The sequence below is a fragment of the Musa acuminata genome, chromosome BXJ1-5 (assembly GCF_036884655.1).
Source record: "Musa acuminata AAA Group cultivar baxijiao chromosome BXJ1-5, Cavendish_Baxijiao_AAA, whole genome shotgun sequence".
NCBI classification, from domain to species: Eukaryota; Viridiplantae; Streptophyta; class Magnoliopsida; order Zingiberales; family Musaceae; genus Musa; species Musa acuminata.
Genome location: NC_088331.1, coordinates 44,736,671 through 44,749,609, shown reverse-complemented (window position 1 = coordinate 44,749,609; position 12,939 = coordinate 44,736,671). Strand labels below are relative to the sequence as shown.

At 34.2% G+C, this 12,939-nt stretch overlaps 2 protein-coding genes across 2 annotated transcripts; both read left to right on the top strand.

The window, feature by feature from the left end:
* Window positions 1-14: 14 nt before the first annotated feature.
* LOC135674502 (kinetochore protein SPC24 homolog) lies at window positions 15-3,686 on the top strand. Its single transcript, XM_065184421.1, has 6 exons — window positions 15-647; window positions 758-955; window positions 1,398-1,540; window positions 1,644-1,744; window positions 3,215-3,288; window positions 3,439-3,686. Exons 2-6 carry the CDS (start codon window positions 778-780, stop codon window positions 3,534-3,536), a joined length of 594 nt encoding a protein of 197 aa, XP_065040493.1. The 5' UTR covers window positions 15-647; window positions 758-777; the 3' UTR covers window positions 3,537-3,686.
* Window positions 3,687-6,062: 2,376 nt separating this feature from the next.
* LOC135674499 (probable ethanolamine kinase) lies at window positions 6,063-12,580 on the top strand. Its single transcript, XM_065184419.1, has 11 exons — window positions 6,063-6,293; window positions 7,592-7,683; window positions 7,989-8,095; window positions 9,695-9,800; window positions 10,404-10,526; window positions 10,686-10,777; window positions 11,000-11,084; window positions 11,212-11,317; window positions 11,419-11,485; window positions 11,968-12,060; window positions 12,151-12,580. The coding sequence occupies exons 1-11, from the start codon at window positions 6,112-6,114 to the stop codon at window positions 12,277-12,279; spliced, it is 1,182 nt and encodes a 393-aa protein (XP_065040491.1). The 5' UTR covers window positions 6,063-6,111; the 3' UTR covers window positions 12,280-12,580.
* The last annotated feature ends 359 nt before the right edge of the window (window positions 12,581-12,939 follow it).

Here is a 12,939-nt window from a genome sequence, read left to right as displayed (position 1 = left end):
GGTACCTGAGCACTAAAGAAGTATTAACCAAATCAAAGCTACTAGATCTGGTTTGAGCAAAGGACTTGTTCTTTGTTCTTTTCTCAAAATCTCCTGATTTCTCTCTGCTCTCTAGAGCTGTTCTTAAGCTTGTACTTTCCTAGTCATTGGAATCATATGATCCTTCAGTTTTATTGAATTAAAACTTAGTGAAAGACTTTTTTTTTTGCTAGAATCAACGCTAGAATCAACTTATATTGCATGAATTAGCAAAACTACATCCTCAAAGTATGATGAATAGGTGACATTAATTGGGTTGTATTCTTCCTAGTGGGGGCTGAAATCTGGGAGAGAATGACAATGGCTATGTTGAATGTCCAGTAGTTGATGCAGAGTATAGTTTCCAGATTCCAAGTCTACTATCTATGAGGTAAAGAAGAAGAAGAAGAGATCACAATTCCCAGTGCACGACGTTTAAAGCTGTCCTCAATTATCGGATGCGGATAGAAGTACATATCGGATCCGGCATCCACCCGCATCCGTTAATCCGCCCCGATCTCTTCTTTAAACGCAAACCCCGCCCTTTTTCCTTGCCGTCTTCGGTTTCTCTAGGGCACACGAGGTTCCCCAATCTCCGGGAGGGAGGCGGCAAACGGTGGTTCGATCAGGTAAAGGTTGCTGTTCTTTATTATCTGAATAATTTAATGCGAAAAATGTGGATTTGGATGATGGCGGAGGCAATAAAGATGCGATTTTTGTGTGTGGAATCTGCGTCCAGGCCTGTGTTGTCGTGTTTGGATGGCGAATTCTGCCAAAAGAGTAGACTTTCAGAATCTTGTTTCGCTAGCCGATGATCTACTTGGGGTTTTGAAGAATAAGAAGGACGGCGATGGGCTGGTGCAATCGTTGGAAGGGGCGATACTGCTTCAGTCGTCATGTCGGTCTGACGTCGATGAGACTGGGAGGGTATTAGAAGGTCAAACCTTTCTTCACCTCTTCAATCCTTCTTGTTTCCTTGTTCTATCAGATTGCGAAGTGGATGACCAAGCTGTTACTGTGCCTTGTACAGGAACTGGTAGTATGTTTTAGCTAAGTAGATTTGCAAGACCGAGGTCTAAATTTTCACTTTCATATGACCCAATAGAAGACTTCAAGAACCCATTTTATTACCCTGCAATGGTGCTGTGTGTGAAGCCCAAACTGTTCTATTTTAATTTGAAAGAAATGGTTTCGTTATGAACTTTGTATTGGCGAGGAGAAATGAGGAGGGCCTTGTAAGGATCCAAGAGAAATCACTTATCAGCTATTTTATAATTGAACTTGATGGTTAGGGTTCTCAAAAGTTTAAGTTTCTCAGACAATATTCTGGTATCCTTGCAAGGGCCATTCGTTTGATGACATACATTGTTGTATAGCAGACTACGAGAACAAGATAGAAGCATGTAAAGAGAAGATTGCTAAGTCAAAGGAGGAGACAGATTTAGATGCTGAACTTGAACATCTTCAACATGGATTGGATGAGAAATTGCAAGAGGAACATCTGTTACGGCAGGAACTAAGATAAGACCTTTCCTTTCGGTTTTTCTGCATGTTAGAATGTTTTTATCTACTGCACATGCACATTCAAAATTTTTTCTCATTTGCCTTCTCTGTGCTTCAACACAGCTATTAGTGAAGAACTCATTGGTTTTGAACATCAGAGAATTTCCATTGAAGAGCGAATGAAGATGATTAAGAAAAGAGAAAAAGATCTAACAAGGACACGGTAAGTATCCAGATGACCTTTGTATTTTAGCATATCTGTATATTGCTTTTGGATTAAAAAAAAATCGTTTATTGTCTAGCATTGCTGTCAATTATTTATCTGAAGTGGCTTGTTAACATTGAAATTGCAAAATATGCCCCCTTGAACAACTTGTGAAGAAGGAATGTCCATTGGTAGGATCTGCTCATTATTCACACAAATAAAAAGAAGTCATTTTGAAGGTGACTATTAACCATCTTATTAATAGTTTAGCGGTCTCATGCTTGTACAGGTAAGGATTGCTTCTATGATCCTGTAATATTTCAGCTAGCAAGACCATGTATGTCAGGGTTGACCTGCTATAGAGTAAACAATATTGATTTCTCTTCTATATTAAACTTCTTGCACTTATCTATTGGTTGATTAGCAAATGATATTATTATTATTATTACTGTCTTAACTATTGGAGAAGACCAATTGTGTAGTTGAATCCCAAATTATCTTTACCCCATTATACATGTAATCTTTGAGATGTGCTTTTATAAGCTTTTTGTGGGTTGTATACAATCTAATTTGTTATAAGCTACTTCTTTGCATTCAAATTCATAAAGGTGCTTTATGTTGATGAAAATTAATGAGGTCAAAAGCTAGTGTTTCTTCCTGTTTAAACTGTCAGTGGTTCTTTGTGCCTTTTGCACATATATTCAGAAAGGTGACTCACAGAACCTTAGTGATGGACTAATTTCAGGTAGGTAATGATTTCTACTCAAATATGTGGCAAATCAATGTCATTGTATTGAGAGGACTGTGTATATCATGACTCTAGGTCTCAGGTAGTGCTGTGATTTCTTTATCATTGCTTTCTAGGTTCTGTCCCATATCCATTCAACCTTGTCCAAGGATGGTGAGTTCTGTAGGGTTAGATATGGCTAAATGAACTTTTCTTAGATGTATCTCTTTTCAAGATCTAGTCTTCTAGATAGTATAGCAGGAAATTGTATGTAGGACAATGCTACCATGATGATAACTAGTAGAAAGTTTTCAAGTTGACTTTATATTTGATAAGTCAAGATGTTTTATGGAAGTGACAAGGATTCTGGATAAGGAAAGGGCATACTGACAACCTGTTGTACAAACAAACCTACAGTGACTGCAAGATTATGTGAACAGTCAAAATCAGTATCCAGATGCACAGAAGGTAATATATTGAGGTTGCTTGGAAGTATAAAGATCTATTAAAATATGAATGTTGAATTTTCAGCTTAAGGATTTAATAAAAAGAGTAATAGTAGAAGGTGAGAGGAACTGGTGAAGGATCTGATCAAACTATTACATGATTCTGAAGATGGTCAATAAACAGGAAAGTTCGTAGAAGTCAAAAAAACCTTTGAAATGATAGCGAGAACAATAATGATGCCTTGTGACTGATATGTTTGGAGGATATTGTAAACTGTATCTAAAAGTCTGATAAATTTGTTTTTCTATCTGCAGAAATTTGCTTTCCTTGTGCGCTTCAGTGACAAATATTATCCCAGATTTTGAAGATACAACCAAGATTTCTGGTGGTATCCTTTAAGTTTCATTTTCTATTGGTTTATCTCACCCTTTTTGTCTGTTGAGATAAAGATCTTATTGAGCTTTTAAGGATGCCACTTTGATGATGGCTGAATTATTTCTCCAAAAATTATGTTCATGTTATCCTTAAAAGCAAACAGTGGTGGTAGATAGAAACAAGAAGAAAGCTGAGAAGTTTGAGTTTGAGATGACAGAAGCTCCACTTGATATTTGCAACAAATTATGGAAGATGGCTTAGCTGTGGCCTATGTTGTTGTTTGTTCTAGCTGTTGTACGTTCATTCTTCAAATAATTCACCATGCTGCTATGATGAATGCAAAACCATGTAAAGAAAATATCAAATTATGATGTTCCTGCAAGTGAACGAGGATTCATTTTGTTCATGAGACTCCTATAATTTCTTTTTAAGCTGGAAATTAATGTATGGTTTTGTGAGGCAAGAATTAGCTAGCTTCAGAAAAGAAAAAACAGATAGGTACTTAACATATCATTTGAATACAGAATCATTAATATCTCACATAAAGGATAAATTTCTTAGAAAAACTCATATTTTTAAGTCCCTAATTTTTAAAATAACAAAAGTATTTTCAATCATTCATTTATCTTTTTTGTTCCCTATATTTCTTTTTTAAAACTCATTACATTGAAACAACCCATATAATTGAATCAACTCATGTAATTGAATCGGTTTAATTGATTCAGAACTTAGAGAGGTCTAAAATAAATAATAACTAAAAAATTCAATCACAACAATATATGCTTAATATAAATAAAAATGACCTTAAGATTATAAATGTAAATATTATAAAAATAATAAAATTATGATAAAATAATGGCATAATTTTAAACTTTTTAAAGATTGAAATAAATTAAAAAAATACTCATTTTAAAGTTGTCAACGAGAGTTTGATGGGTTAATTAGCCTATCAATTTCGTTTGGTCTAAACCATTGACCAAATGTCACGACCTGAGTCTGATGAGTTAACTGGCCAATAACTTCATTTTAATCCTTCAACCGTGGACCAAAATGCTTAAGCGAGAATTAATGTAGTACACTCATCAGACCCATAAAAATCAATCATACACATTGCCCACTTCCGACGTAAGACTAATGAGATGTTATAAAAGTCTTAAAAATAGGATAGATAATTATTTAGTCATTTGTAAGTCAGTTTTTAGGTTTTCCAAATAAAAATAAAAATTTTTAGGAATAAAACCTAAACCGTAAACATTTTCAAATTTTTTTCTTAAAATTTTAAAACATTTTCAAATACTATTCAAATGGTTTTTGACTCAAAGTGGTTGTAAATTTACCTCACATTAGCTAAAATTTAAAAATAATATATTTTCAAGCATCTAAGGAATGAGATAAATAAAGATATCTATTTTAAAGGCTTAAAAATAAAAAATACTACTCATTTGGACCTTTCTACGTCATTTTTAATATTTTCTAAAAAATTAATTTTTTTTTTGAGAAAAGTAGGATATGAGTTATACTATATTTGAATGGAGTTATACACTTTTGGAATAGGATTCGAAAACAATATAATCCCATTTAAAAAACATCTTAAAATCTTCTCTATTAATATTCAAGTGATTGTATCACAAAGTAATTGTAATATCACCTTAAGTTGGATAGAATTCAAAAATAGTATAATTTCATGTATTTGAGAATTGAAATAAATAATATACCTATCTTAACCTTAAAAATAGAAACAAATGATCATCTAAGTATTTTTAAATTAATCCCAAGATTTTTAAAATTTTAATTAATTTTTCTTTTAAAAAAAAATAGAAGTGAGTTACATTGTTTTTGAATTTTTTAAATAAAAACCAGATAAATAGTAACACTATGTTTAAAAATATTGTCTAATTTTTTTTGTTTTCTTAAGACTTCAAAAAAAAAAAATCATGTTCTAACAATATCCAAGTGATTTTTATCCTAAAGCTGTTGTCAATTCATCTTAAATTCAGTAAATTTTTAAAAATAACACAATTCCATTCTTTAAAGGGTTGAAATAGATAAAAAAAAATATTTTTAAACACTTAAAAAATTAAAAAATAATCATTTAAGCCTCTATAAGTCATTTCCAATGCTTTTTAAAATTTTAAAAAGTTATACACTTTTTGAATATGATCCAATTTTTTTTATTTTTCAAAAAATTTCTAAAATCTTTTCTAATAATATTCAAGTGATTTTGTCCCTAAGTTATTGTATAAATAAAGTAGGAACCTTCTTGGAAATAAATCCAAAGGACGGACGGTGGAGAACAAAGTCAAAAGGTTTATAGAGCATCTGCCCCTTCAATTCCAAAGGACGGACGGTGGAAAACAAAAGTCAAAAGGTCAATAGAGAGTCTGCCCCCTTCAAGCGTTGAGGTGTTTTTGATGTGTCATTTTCGTAAATTTAGTGCATAATTTTCTATTTTGAAAAATATTTATTTATCTATTTATTTTTGTGCACATGCCGTGGAAGGAACCTTTGGATGCATGTGTTGGTCGTTGGGGGATTAACGAGGCCGGGGCCCCCAATCCAACCACGACACCACTCTTGCTGCTCGGTCTCGAACAGGAGATGCTTTAATAGATAACGTGGCAAGTGAAAATTGGTTACATAAGTATAGCGAATGACATCTAGGACTGTAGATAAGGCTACGTAAATCTGTTTTCTGTTTGTTGCTTACAGCCGATCCAAGACAGCCTCCCTTTGAGTCGGTCCTCCGCCTATTAAATACGCAAACGGCTCGAGACATCGAGCATTGTGAGACCGATCGAGAGAGAGAGAGAGAGAGAGAGAGAGAGGGAGAAAGGGGATGGGAACTGGGAATGGAAGGTACTGCGACGCGCTTGCTGCCGTGGAAGGAGAGGGGCAACCCCTCAGAGATGGAGCTGAGGTTGAGGACAGGGAGAGGGGAACTGCTGTCCCGCCGATCCCTTCCTCTGACTTAACCGTCGACATCTCCCTCCCGTTCGACCAAATGAAGCCCCGAATCACGTCAGCTCCCCACCCGTTTGTTGATTTGCCGTTCGGTTTTGCACGCGATTTGTTGGGTGTATCTTAGCGTGTTAGCTTTGTTATGGTTTGATTTGCTTGCTATATGTCGTCTGTGGTTTTGTGAATCTGTTGAGTTCATATGAATAGCACGACGAGGCGCAGTAATCTGCCCGTGGGATGGAAGCAATCGACCTTCTGCTAGATCGGATGGCAGCTGCGGACGTTGTTGTTTGTCCGCTCCTCAAGCGTTTGTAGTATTGCCCCTTATCATTTGTATGTTGGAATCTTCCTGTTAAGGTGATTAATGTGTATCACGTCCGTTCTACACAAAAGCTCGTCCGTACGAGTCCATGATCGGTTAACGTTGGAGGCTTTAGAATATGAGGAGTGGCCTGTATGCAAGATAGCTTATGTGACTTCCTAAGTCTTTAACTGTTCTAGTTGTCCAATTTCTACTTAATTCCTATGTGGTTATTTGTTCTTTAGCTCATTTGTTGACTCTGAAGCTTAACATTTTTATGCTTGAAGCGAGCTTTTTATATTGATTTAGATTTCATTTCTCACAAATAATAGTGCAAACTGATTCATTTTTTTTATTTGTATTGTCATGATATTAGCAAATTTCATTTTTTAACTAGCTGAAAAAGAATGTGCAAATCTGAATTGGCTAATTGTTTTCTCAAAGAACCTGCCCAATAGAGATTTCCTGATTTAGAATTTTCTTTAAGCCTTCTGATATAACTCCCACAAATTTAATAAAAGGAGCATTACTACTTTTTCTTGGATGCTACTATCAGTTAACCTGCACCTTCTGTATTGATAATTGTTTATGGCCTTTGAAGTTCATATACACGATGGACAACTTAATGGCAACTTATAGAAACTCTCAGATTTAGATTCCAATGAATTCCATTAATTTTTACTATGCTCTGTCCTCTTGTATTGTGCTCTTCTGGTGTCTACATTCCAACATCATGAACCTTTCTACCATAATTATTTATATCACATGTTTCTTCTGATGCAAAAATTTCAAGTTTTATAGATTTTTCCTTAGAACATTGCTTGATTAAAAAAAATTGACTTTACCTTTTCATCATGATGCTTATATATATATATATATATATATATATATATATATTAAAACATGTGCATTCTCTTTGCTATTCTGATATTTTTTGATAGAAGCTTTTTCCTCCATTATAATGGCTTACAATGTTGTTCCATTATTTCAGCCTTGAATAGGCAGGTCTTCTCCTAATATTGATCTTTTGAGTATAATTATCTGTTTTGTTTCTTAGAGATCTATGCAAGGATTTGTTTAAGAAATGGTCATCACTTGATGAATCTTCCTTCTCGATTGAGACAATTTCTGGTGGTATTACAAATCTTTGTAAGTTCTACTGGACAAATTTGTTGCCTTTTCTTGTTATTTTCTTTCTCTTTCTTTCAGCTGTTCATTGAATGTGTTGTGTGAAATTGATAGGGAGCTAGGGTTGAACAGTCTTCTATCTGTTCAAAACTTGTATAGGCCTTGCATGAAGTCCAACTAACATGCAAGTTCTTCATATCAATCTTCATATGAGCTTTTGTTCTTTATATTGGTCAGACATTCTCAGTTTCTATTAGATGACTTACAAGATCCAATTTTTTGGACTACTTCAGCATCTAACAGTTCAATTCTTGCAATTCCTGTAGTGCTGAAGGTCTCTGTAAGAGAGGAGAGTGGTGATGATGCTATTTTGACAGTTCGACTGTATGGCCCAAATACAGATTTAGTGATTGATCGCAAGCGAGAATTGCAGGTGGGGTTCCATATCTTGGGTTTAAAATAATGCCATGAAAGATTATATATCATAAATATCCTGAAAGGCGCTATATAAGAAGTAAACTTAGGTTCATTTTTCTTGCTATATATAACATCTTTAGACATGTGATGGTTCCTCCTGATGAAGCACAACAATTTGGTGATAGAACTTTTAGTCTTAATAAATACCTGTGTTCTTTTTTTGTGACATTCTGTCATGCACATTGTATCTGGCTGACACCAATGTTAACAAAACCAGAGAAGACCAGTTGGTTGGATTGGTTAATTACTGAACCTCCTTGTTTAATAATTTGGTATAACAACAATAATAAAGCTGTAAGTTCTGACTATTTGAGGTCAGATACATGGATCATTAAAAAGGGCATATCCAGTGTATAAGGTTCCCATCAATGTGGGTATTGGGAGGGTCAATGTATGCAGCCTTGTCTTTAAATATTTAAAGAGATTATTTTCGTGACTCGAATCTTAGTCTCCCAAGGAGCAACCTTACCATTGTACCATGTGAAAAAACTTGCTAATCTGAAAAGTGGTTTAAACATTTTGAAGTGCTGGTGTAAGCCTATTCTTTCATTTTGCCATACATGTAATTTGACTATAAAAGTATTGGTCATAATGAGGGCTTATCTTTATCTTCAAGCTACAACTTGAAAAGTTATGAATCTTTTGTATCATATTTAATAATTATCCACTCTAATAATATCTTTGTAAAATGTGATTGTTATTTTGTTTCTAATAAACTTATAATAGCTATAGTGAATGAATTATTATCTACTATTTGTTATTATTCTATATACCTTATTTATATTTTTTTTCATCTTTTGGAAATATAGATACATTGAGAAATATGAATATGGAAAAATCTTTTATGATAAAATATTTATTACTTTTTAAAATTTACTTTTTAGTTCTTTTATATACCTTTTATAATTTTATTTTAAATTATTTTATTGATCGATTTTGTTTTTGTCAATCTAATTCTACCAATATCAGCTGTATCATCGCTAATGGAACTCAACCCCGGCATCAATCTTGTGAATTTTGCTAAAATCTGTTTGGTCTTTGAATAGGAATAAAGATGGTATGAACCAAATGTTTTATTTGGTTTGAACCAGTTTACAATGTTGAGACTTTTCAACATCATTTCATACGCAAGTGGCAGCTGCCACTGCCAGTGCATCATACCTTCACCTTCCCTCCCAGGCTTCCCTTTGGTATTGACGACATTTTGACATTTGAACTTAAAACTAGGACTTCTAGAAGAATGCTTTGGATTTTAAAACAGGTTTTAATAATTTGGACTGTTAAGATGGAAATCAAGAGCTGATCAATTGGGGACAAAGTGAACACTTGCAAAAAGTTCTCAAGAACAAGCAGCTAAGTAGTAGCTTAGAAGCTAGATATATTTATGATCACCTCTGCATATAATTTTCACTAAATTATTTTGGTATAATTCATTCATATCCTTTATTCTTCAAGTTGTCAGCATAAATTTAAGAACTTTCAATGTGTTTCCATCTTAAAAATCTTAATTTATACTTTGAGCATGTTTACTTACCTCAAGCCACCACATGTTTAGGCTCTACCACATATCTCAGCTGCAGGATTTGGTGCAGAATTACTTGGAATATTTGGGAATGGCATGGTTCAATCATTCATTAATGCTCGTACGCTTTCACCATCAGGTAAGGTTCTCCTTTGATCACTGATTAAATGGAAAACTCAAAATTATATGTCTATTCAAGATTTCCAAACATAATTTACAATGTTGATAGCTTATTTGGCTTGACAAACAAAGCTAAACTACTCCTTTCAAGGAACAAATTCCTTAATTATCATATATGTGTATCTTTTTAAACTAAACCTGCCATATACCAAGGTCGACCAAATAGTGCAATATTAAAAAGCAAAGGGGGGAAAAGAATAGATAAAAGTTAGTGGGAGTAATCTTTTGCATGTTGCATGATGGCGGAAGCTGAGTTTGTCTACCTTTGATGTATTGTTGCTTTCATGAGCTCTCTTGGTTTTCCTGAGATAGACTAGCAATAATTATTGTATTGTTATACATATCAACAACTTACTATTTAGCTAACTCTGATTAAGTGACACTTGCAGTATGCAACCCACATTGTACCATGTTATATGTCATGCTGGTGTGGCTTGTATAATGTTGTACTGTAGTATGAGTACTTCAATGCTTTCATTTTCATGTACTGCATCTTTATTCCAGTATTTGGAACTTTTGGCATCCTGCATCTGTTGACATGATCTTAATTATTTGCTTTCAGATATGGGCGATTGTAAAATAGCCAAGAAGATAGCTAGACATCTTCATAAGTTCCATCAGGTGGCAATACCAGGTTCTAGAGAACCACAACTATGGAATGATATATTCAAGTTTCTCGATGAAGGTTGCAAACTTTACTCTGGTTCTGCTAACCACTTTTTATGTTAATCAAAACTGAAAATTGATTGTTGGCACTTGGTTATGCTTGCATAATTTTTCATTCTTTTAGAATAATAATGCATACTGCCTTCAGTTCCATCCTGAATAAGAAAAGTTGTTGCAGCCATGACAATAAAGTTTGATGACAGTGGGAAGCAAGCTAGGTATGAATCAATCTCATTCCAAGAAATCCAAGCTGAAATTAATGAGCTCAAGGTACACTTTCTTCCGTTGGTTGACTGTGTCTAGTTTGCTGCCCCTCTTTGCAAATCTTTTTTTTTTCGGTGAATAAAGAGTTAAGTGAAATAGACAGAGCTGATTGAGAAGTAAATTTATGATATTGACTTTCTTAACTGACTAATCAACAGAATTTTGGGTTCAAAGGACCTGAATCTTGAAATATAATCCATTTTTTCCCTTGTGGTGGTTTGTTAACAGGATCTGACAGACCTTCTCAATGCCCCAGTTGTTTTTGCCCACAACGATTTGCTTTCTGGGAATCTGATGCTGAATGACAATGAAGGTGCTTTCATCTTTAATTTCTCATTTTACATCATTTTCAATGGGATTTTGCATCACATATGCCTTCAATTTACCTAGAAGCTTGATACTAATTTACCCTTTTGGTGTCAAATTCCACATTATTCTAGGAAAACTCTACTTCATTGATTTTGAGTATGGATCGTACAGCTACAGAGGCTATGACATTGCAAATCACTTTAATGAATATGCAGGCCTTGATTGTGACTACAGCTTGTAGGTTGCCTTTACCTAAGCAATAAATTGATTTCCTTTTCTTCTGAAATGATTTTAGTGTGAAATAATGCTCCTTCTGCTGGATATATACTACAATGCAGATATCCAGAAAAGGATGCACAATATCATTTTTTCAAGAATTATTTAGAACCTGAAAAACCACTTGAGGTACGTAAACTTGATGGTAGATTTTTGCCTTCATCAGCAACATATTTGCTGACACTGCTAAGTTTTGTAATTTTGTTTGATTAGTGTAGATATTGATTTCGACAAAGTAAAACATTTCTTATGCTTCATTATTTTGAAAGCTGTGAAATACGTTGAGCATGACTGGAAGCTTTGGAGTCACCTTTGCCCACCTCAACATATCATGATTATGTATCTCCTTATGTTTTTGCTCATCTGACTTGGTGCTGTGTGTTAAAGCCGCTTCACCTGTCTCCAAAGTGTGAACAATGTTCTTTTAAGCAAAAGAACATTACACTGTTGACATACTCCTTACCTTATTCTGTTGACATACACAATACTCTGTATTGTGTTGACATACACAATACTCTGTTTTGCCCAAACCACATAAAACTCTATATTGTGTTCTTTATAGTAGTAAACACGGTGGAACTCACTCATTAAAACACTCCTTGATGCTTTAGGTACCTGACAAAGATCTGGAAGTCATTTTTGTTGAAACAAATACATATCGACTAGCATCACACATTTACTGGGCCTTGTGGGCTCTTATCCAGGTAAACTTGTTTTTCTAATAAACAAATGTAAGAATCTTGTTTCGGGTTGAGACCCATAAGAGCTAATTTTCTACTATAACTTCTACGCAGGCAAAGGTGTCGCCCATTGATTTTGATTATCTCTGGTACTTCTTTCTTCGTTACAATGAATACAAGAAACAGAAGAAAGCATGCTTCTCTCTTGCACAGAATTACCTCCTGAGATCCAGCAGCCATTGAAGCTTCAGTTGTCCTCTATGGGGATGGACCACTGCATCAGATCAAACGATGGAGGAGAACATGCGGCACATCTACTTCAGGTGTAACCATTATTTTTCCCTTTTCTTTGGATAATTAAATTGGTGTGGCCTCTCGAAAATATTACAGCTACAGATATAGCTAGTCATCTTTTTGCTTGTATTCAGAAGCAAAATGTATCTTGTATGGGGCTTGTAGCATTACAGTTTTTTATGAATACAGATATTGGGTTGTATGAACCCTTGAATGGTAGAATCAAATTGGATGTATGAAGTCTACTTTACACTATTTTCTTTAAGATATTTGGTTGTTTGAGATCCAGGAAGCAGTAGGTGGAAGTCTTGAGGAACAAAATCCTATGTGTTGGTTTGCTTTAACTTTTGTTTGGTATAAAGTTTTGGAGATATATCAACTTAAATGATGGATTTTTAAGCTGTAAAGGGAATTTTTAGCTGTTCAAGAGATATTCAGTTACCTACAATTTGATGTTTAAACCTCAAAATGACTTTTATGGTTGTTGGATTCAGATGTTCGAATCCAACAACCATAAAAAATTGAGTGTCGAGTTTAGCACAATGGTAAGATTGTTTCTTTACGAGCTCAGGAGACATTGAACCTTTTCAAAGCACGGAAGCATTGTGT

What these genes read in the sequence shown, in the direction of transcription:
- LOC135674499 (XM_065184419.1), top strand. Translation starts at nt 6,112, where the DNA reads ATGGGAACTGGGAATGGAAGGTACTGCGACGCGCTTGCTGCCGTGGAA. An exon ending in ATCGCAAGCGAGAATTGCAG is followed by an intron (nt 8,096 to 9,694) that starts GTGGGGTTCCAT and finishes CCACATGTTTAG; the next exon opens with GCTCTACCACATATCTCAGC. An exon ending in AACCTGAAAAACCACTTGAG is followed by an intron (nt 11,486 to 11,967) that starts GTACGTAAACTT and finishes TTGATGCTTTAG; the next exon opens with GTACCTGACAAAGATCTGGA.
- LOC135674502 (XM_065184421.1), top strand. Translation starts at nt 778, where the DNA reads ATGGCGAATTCTGCCAAAAGAGTAGACTTTCAGAATCTTGTTTCGCTA. An exon ending in GACTGGGAGGGTATTAGAAG is followed by an intron (nt 956 to 1,397) that starts GTCAAACCTTTC and finishes GTTGTATAGCAG; the next exon opens with ACTACGAGAACAAGATAGAA. An exon ending in TACAACCAAGATTTCTGGTG is followed by an intron (nt 3,289 to 3,438) that starts GTATCCTTTAAG and finishes AAAAGCAAACAG; the next exon opens with TGGTGGTAGATAGAAACAAG.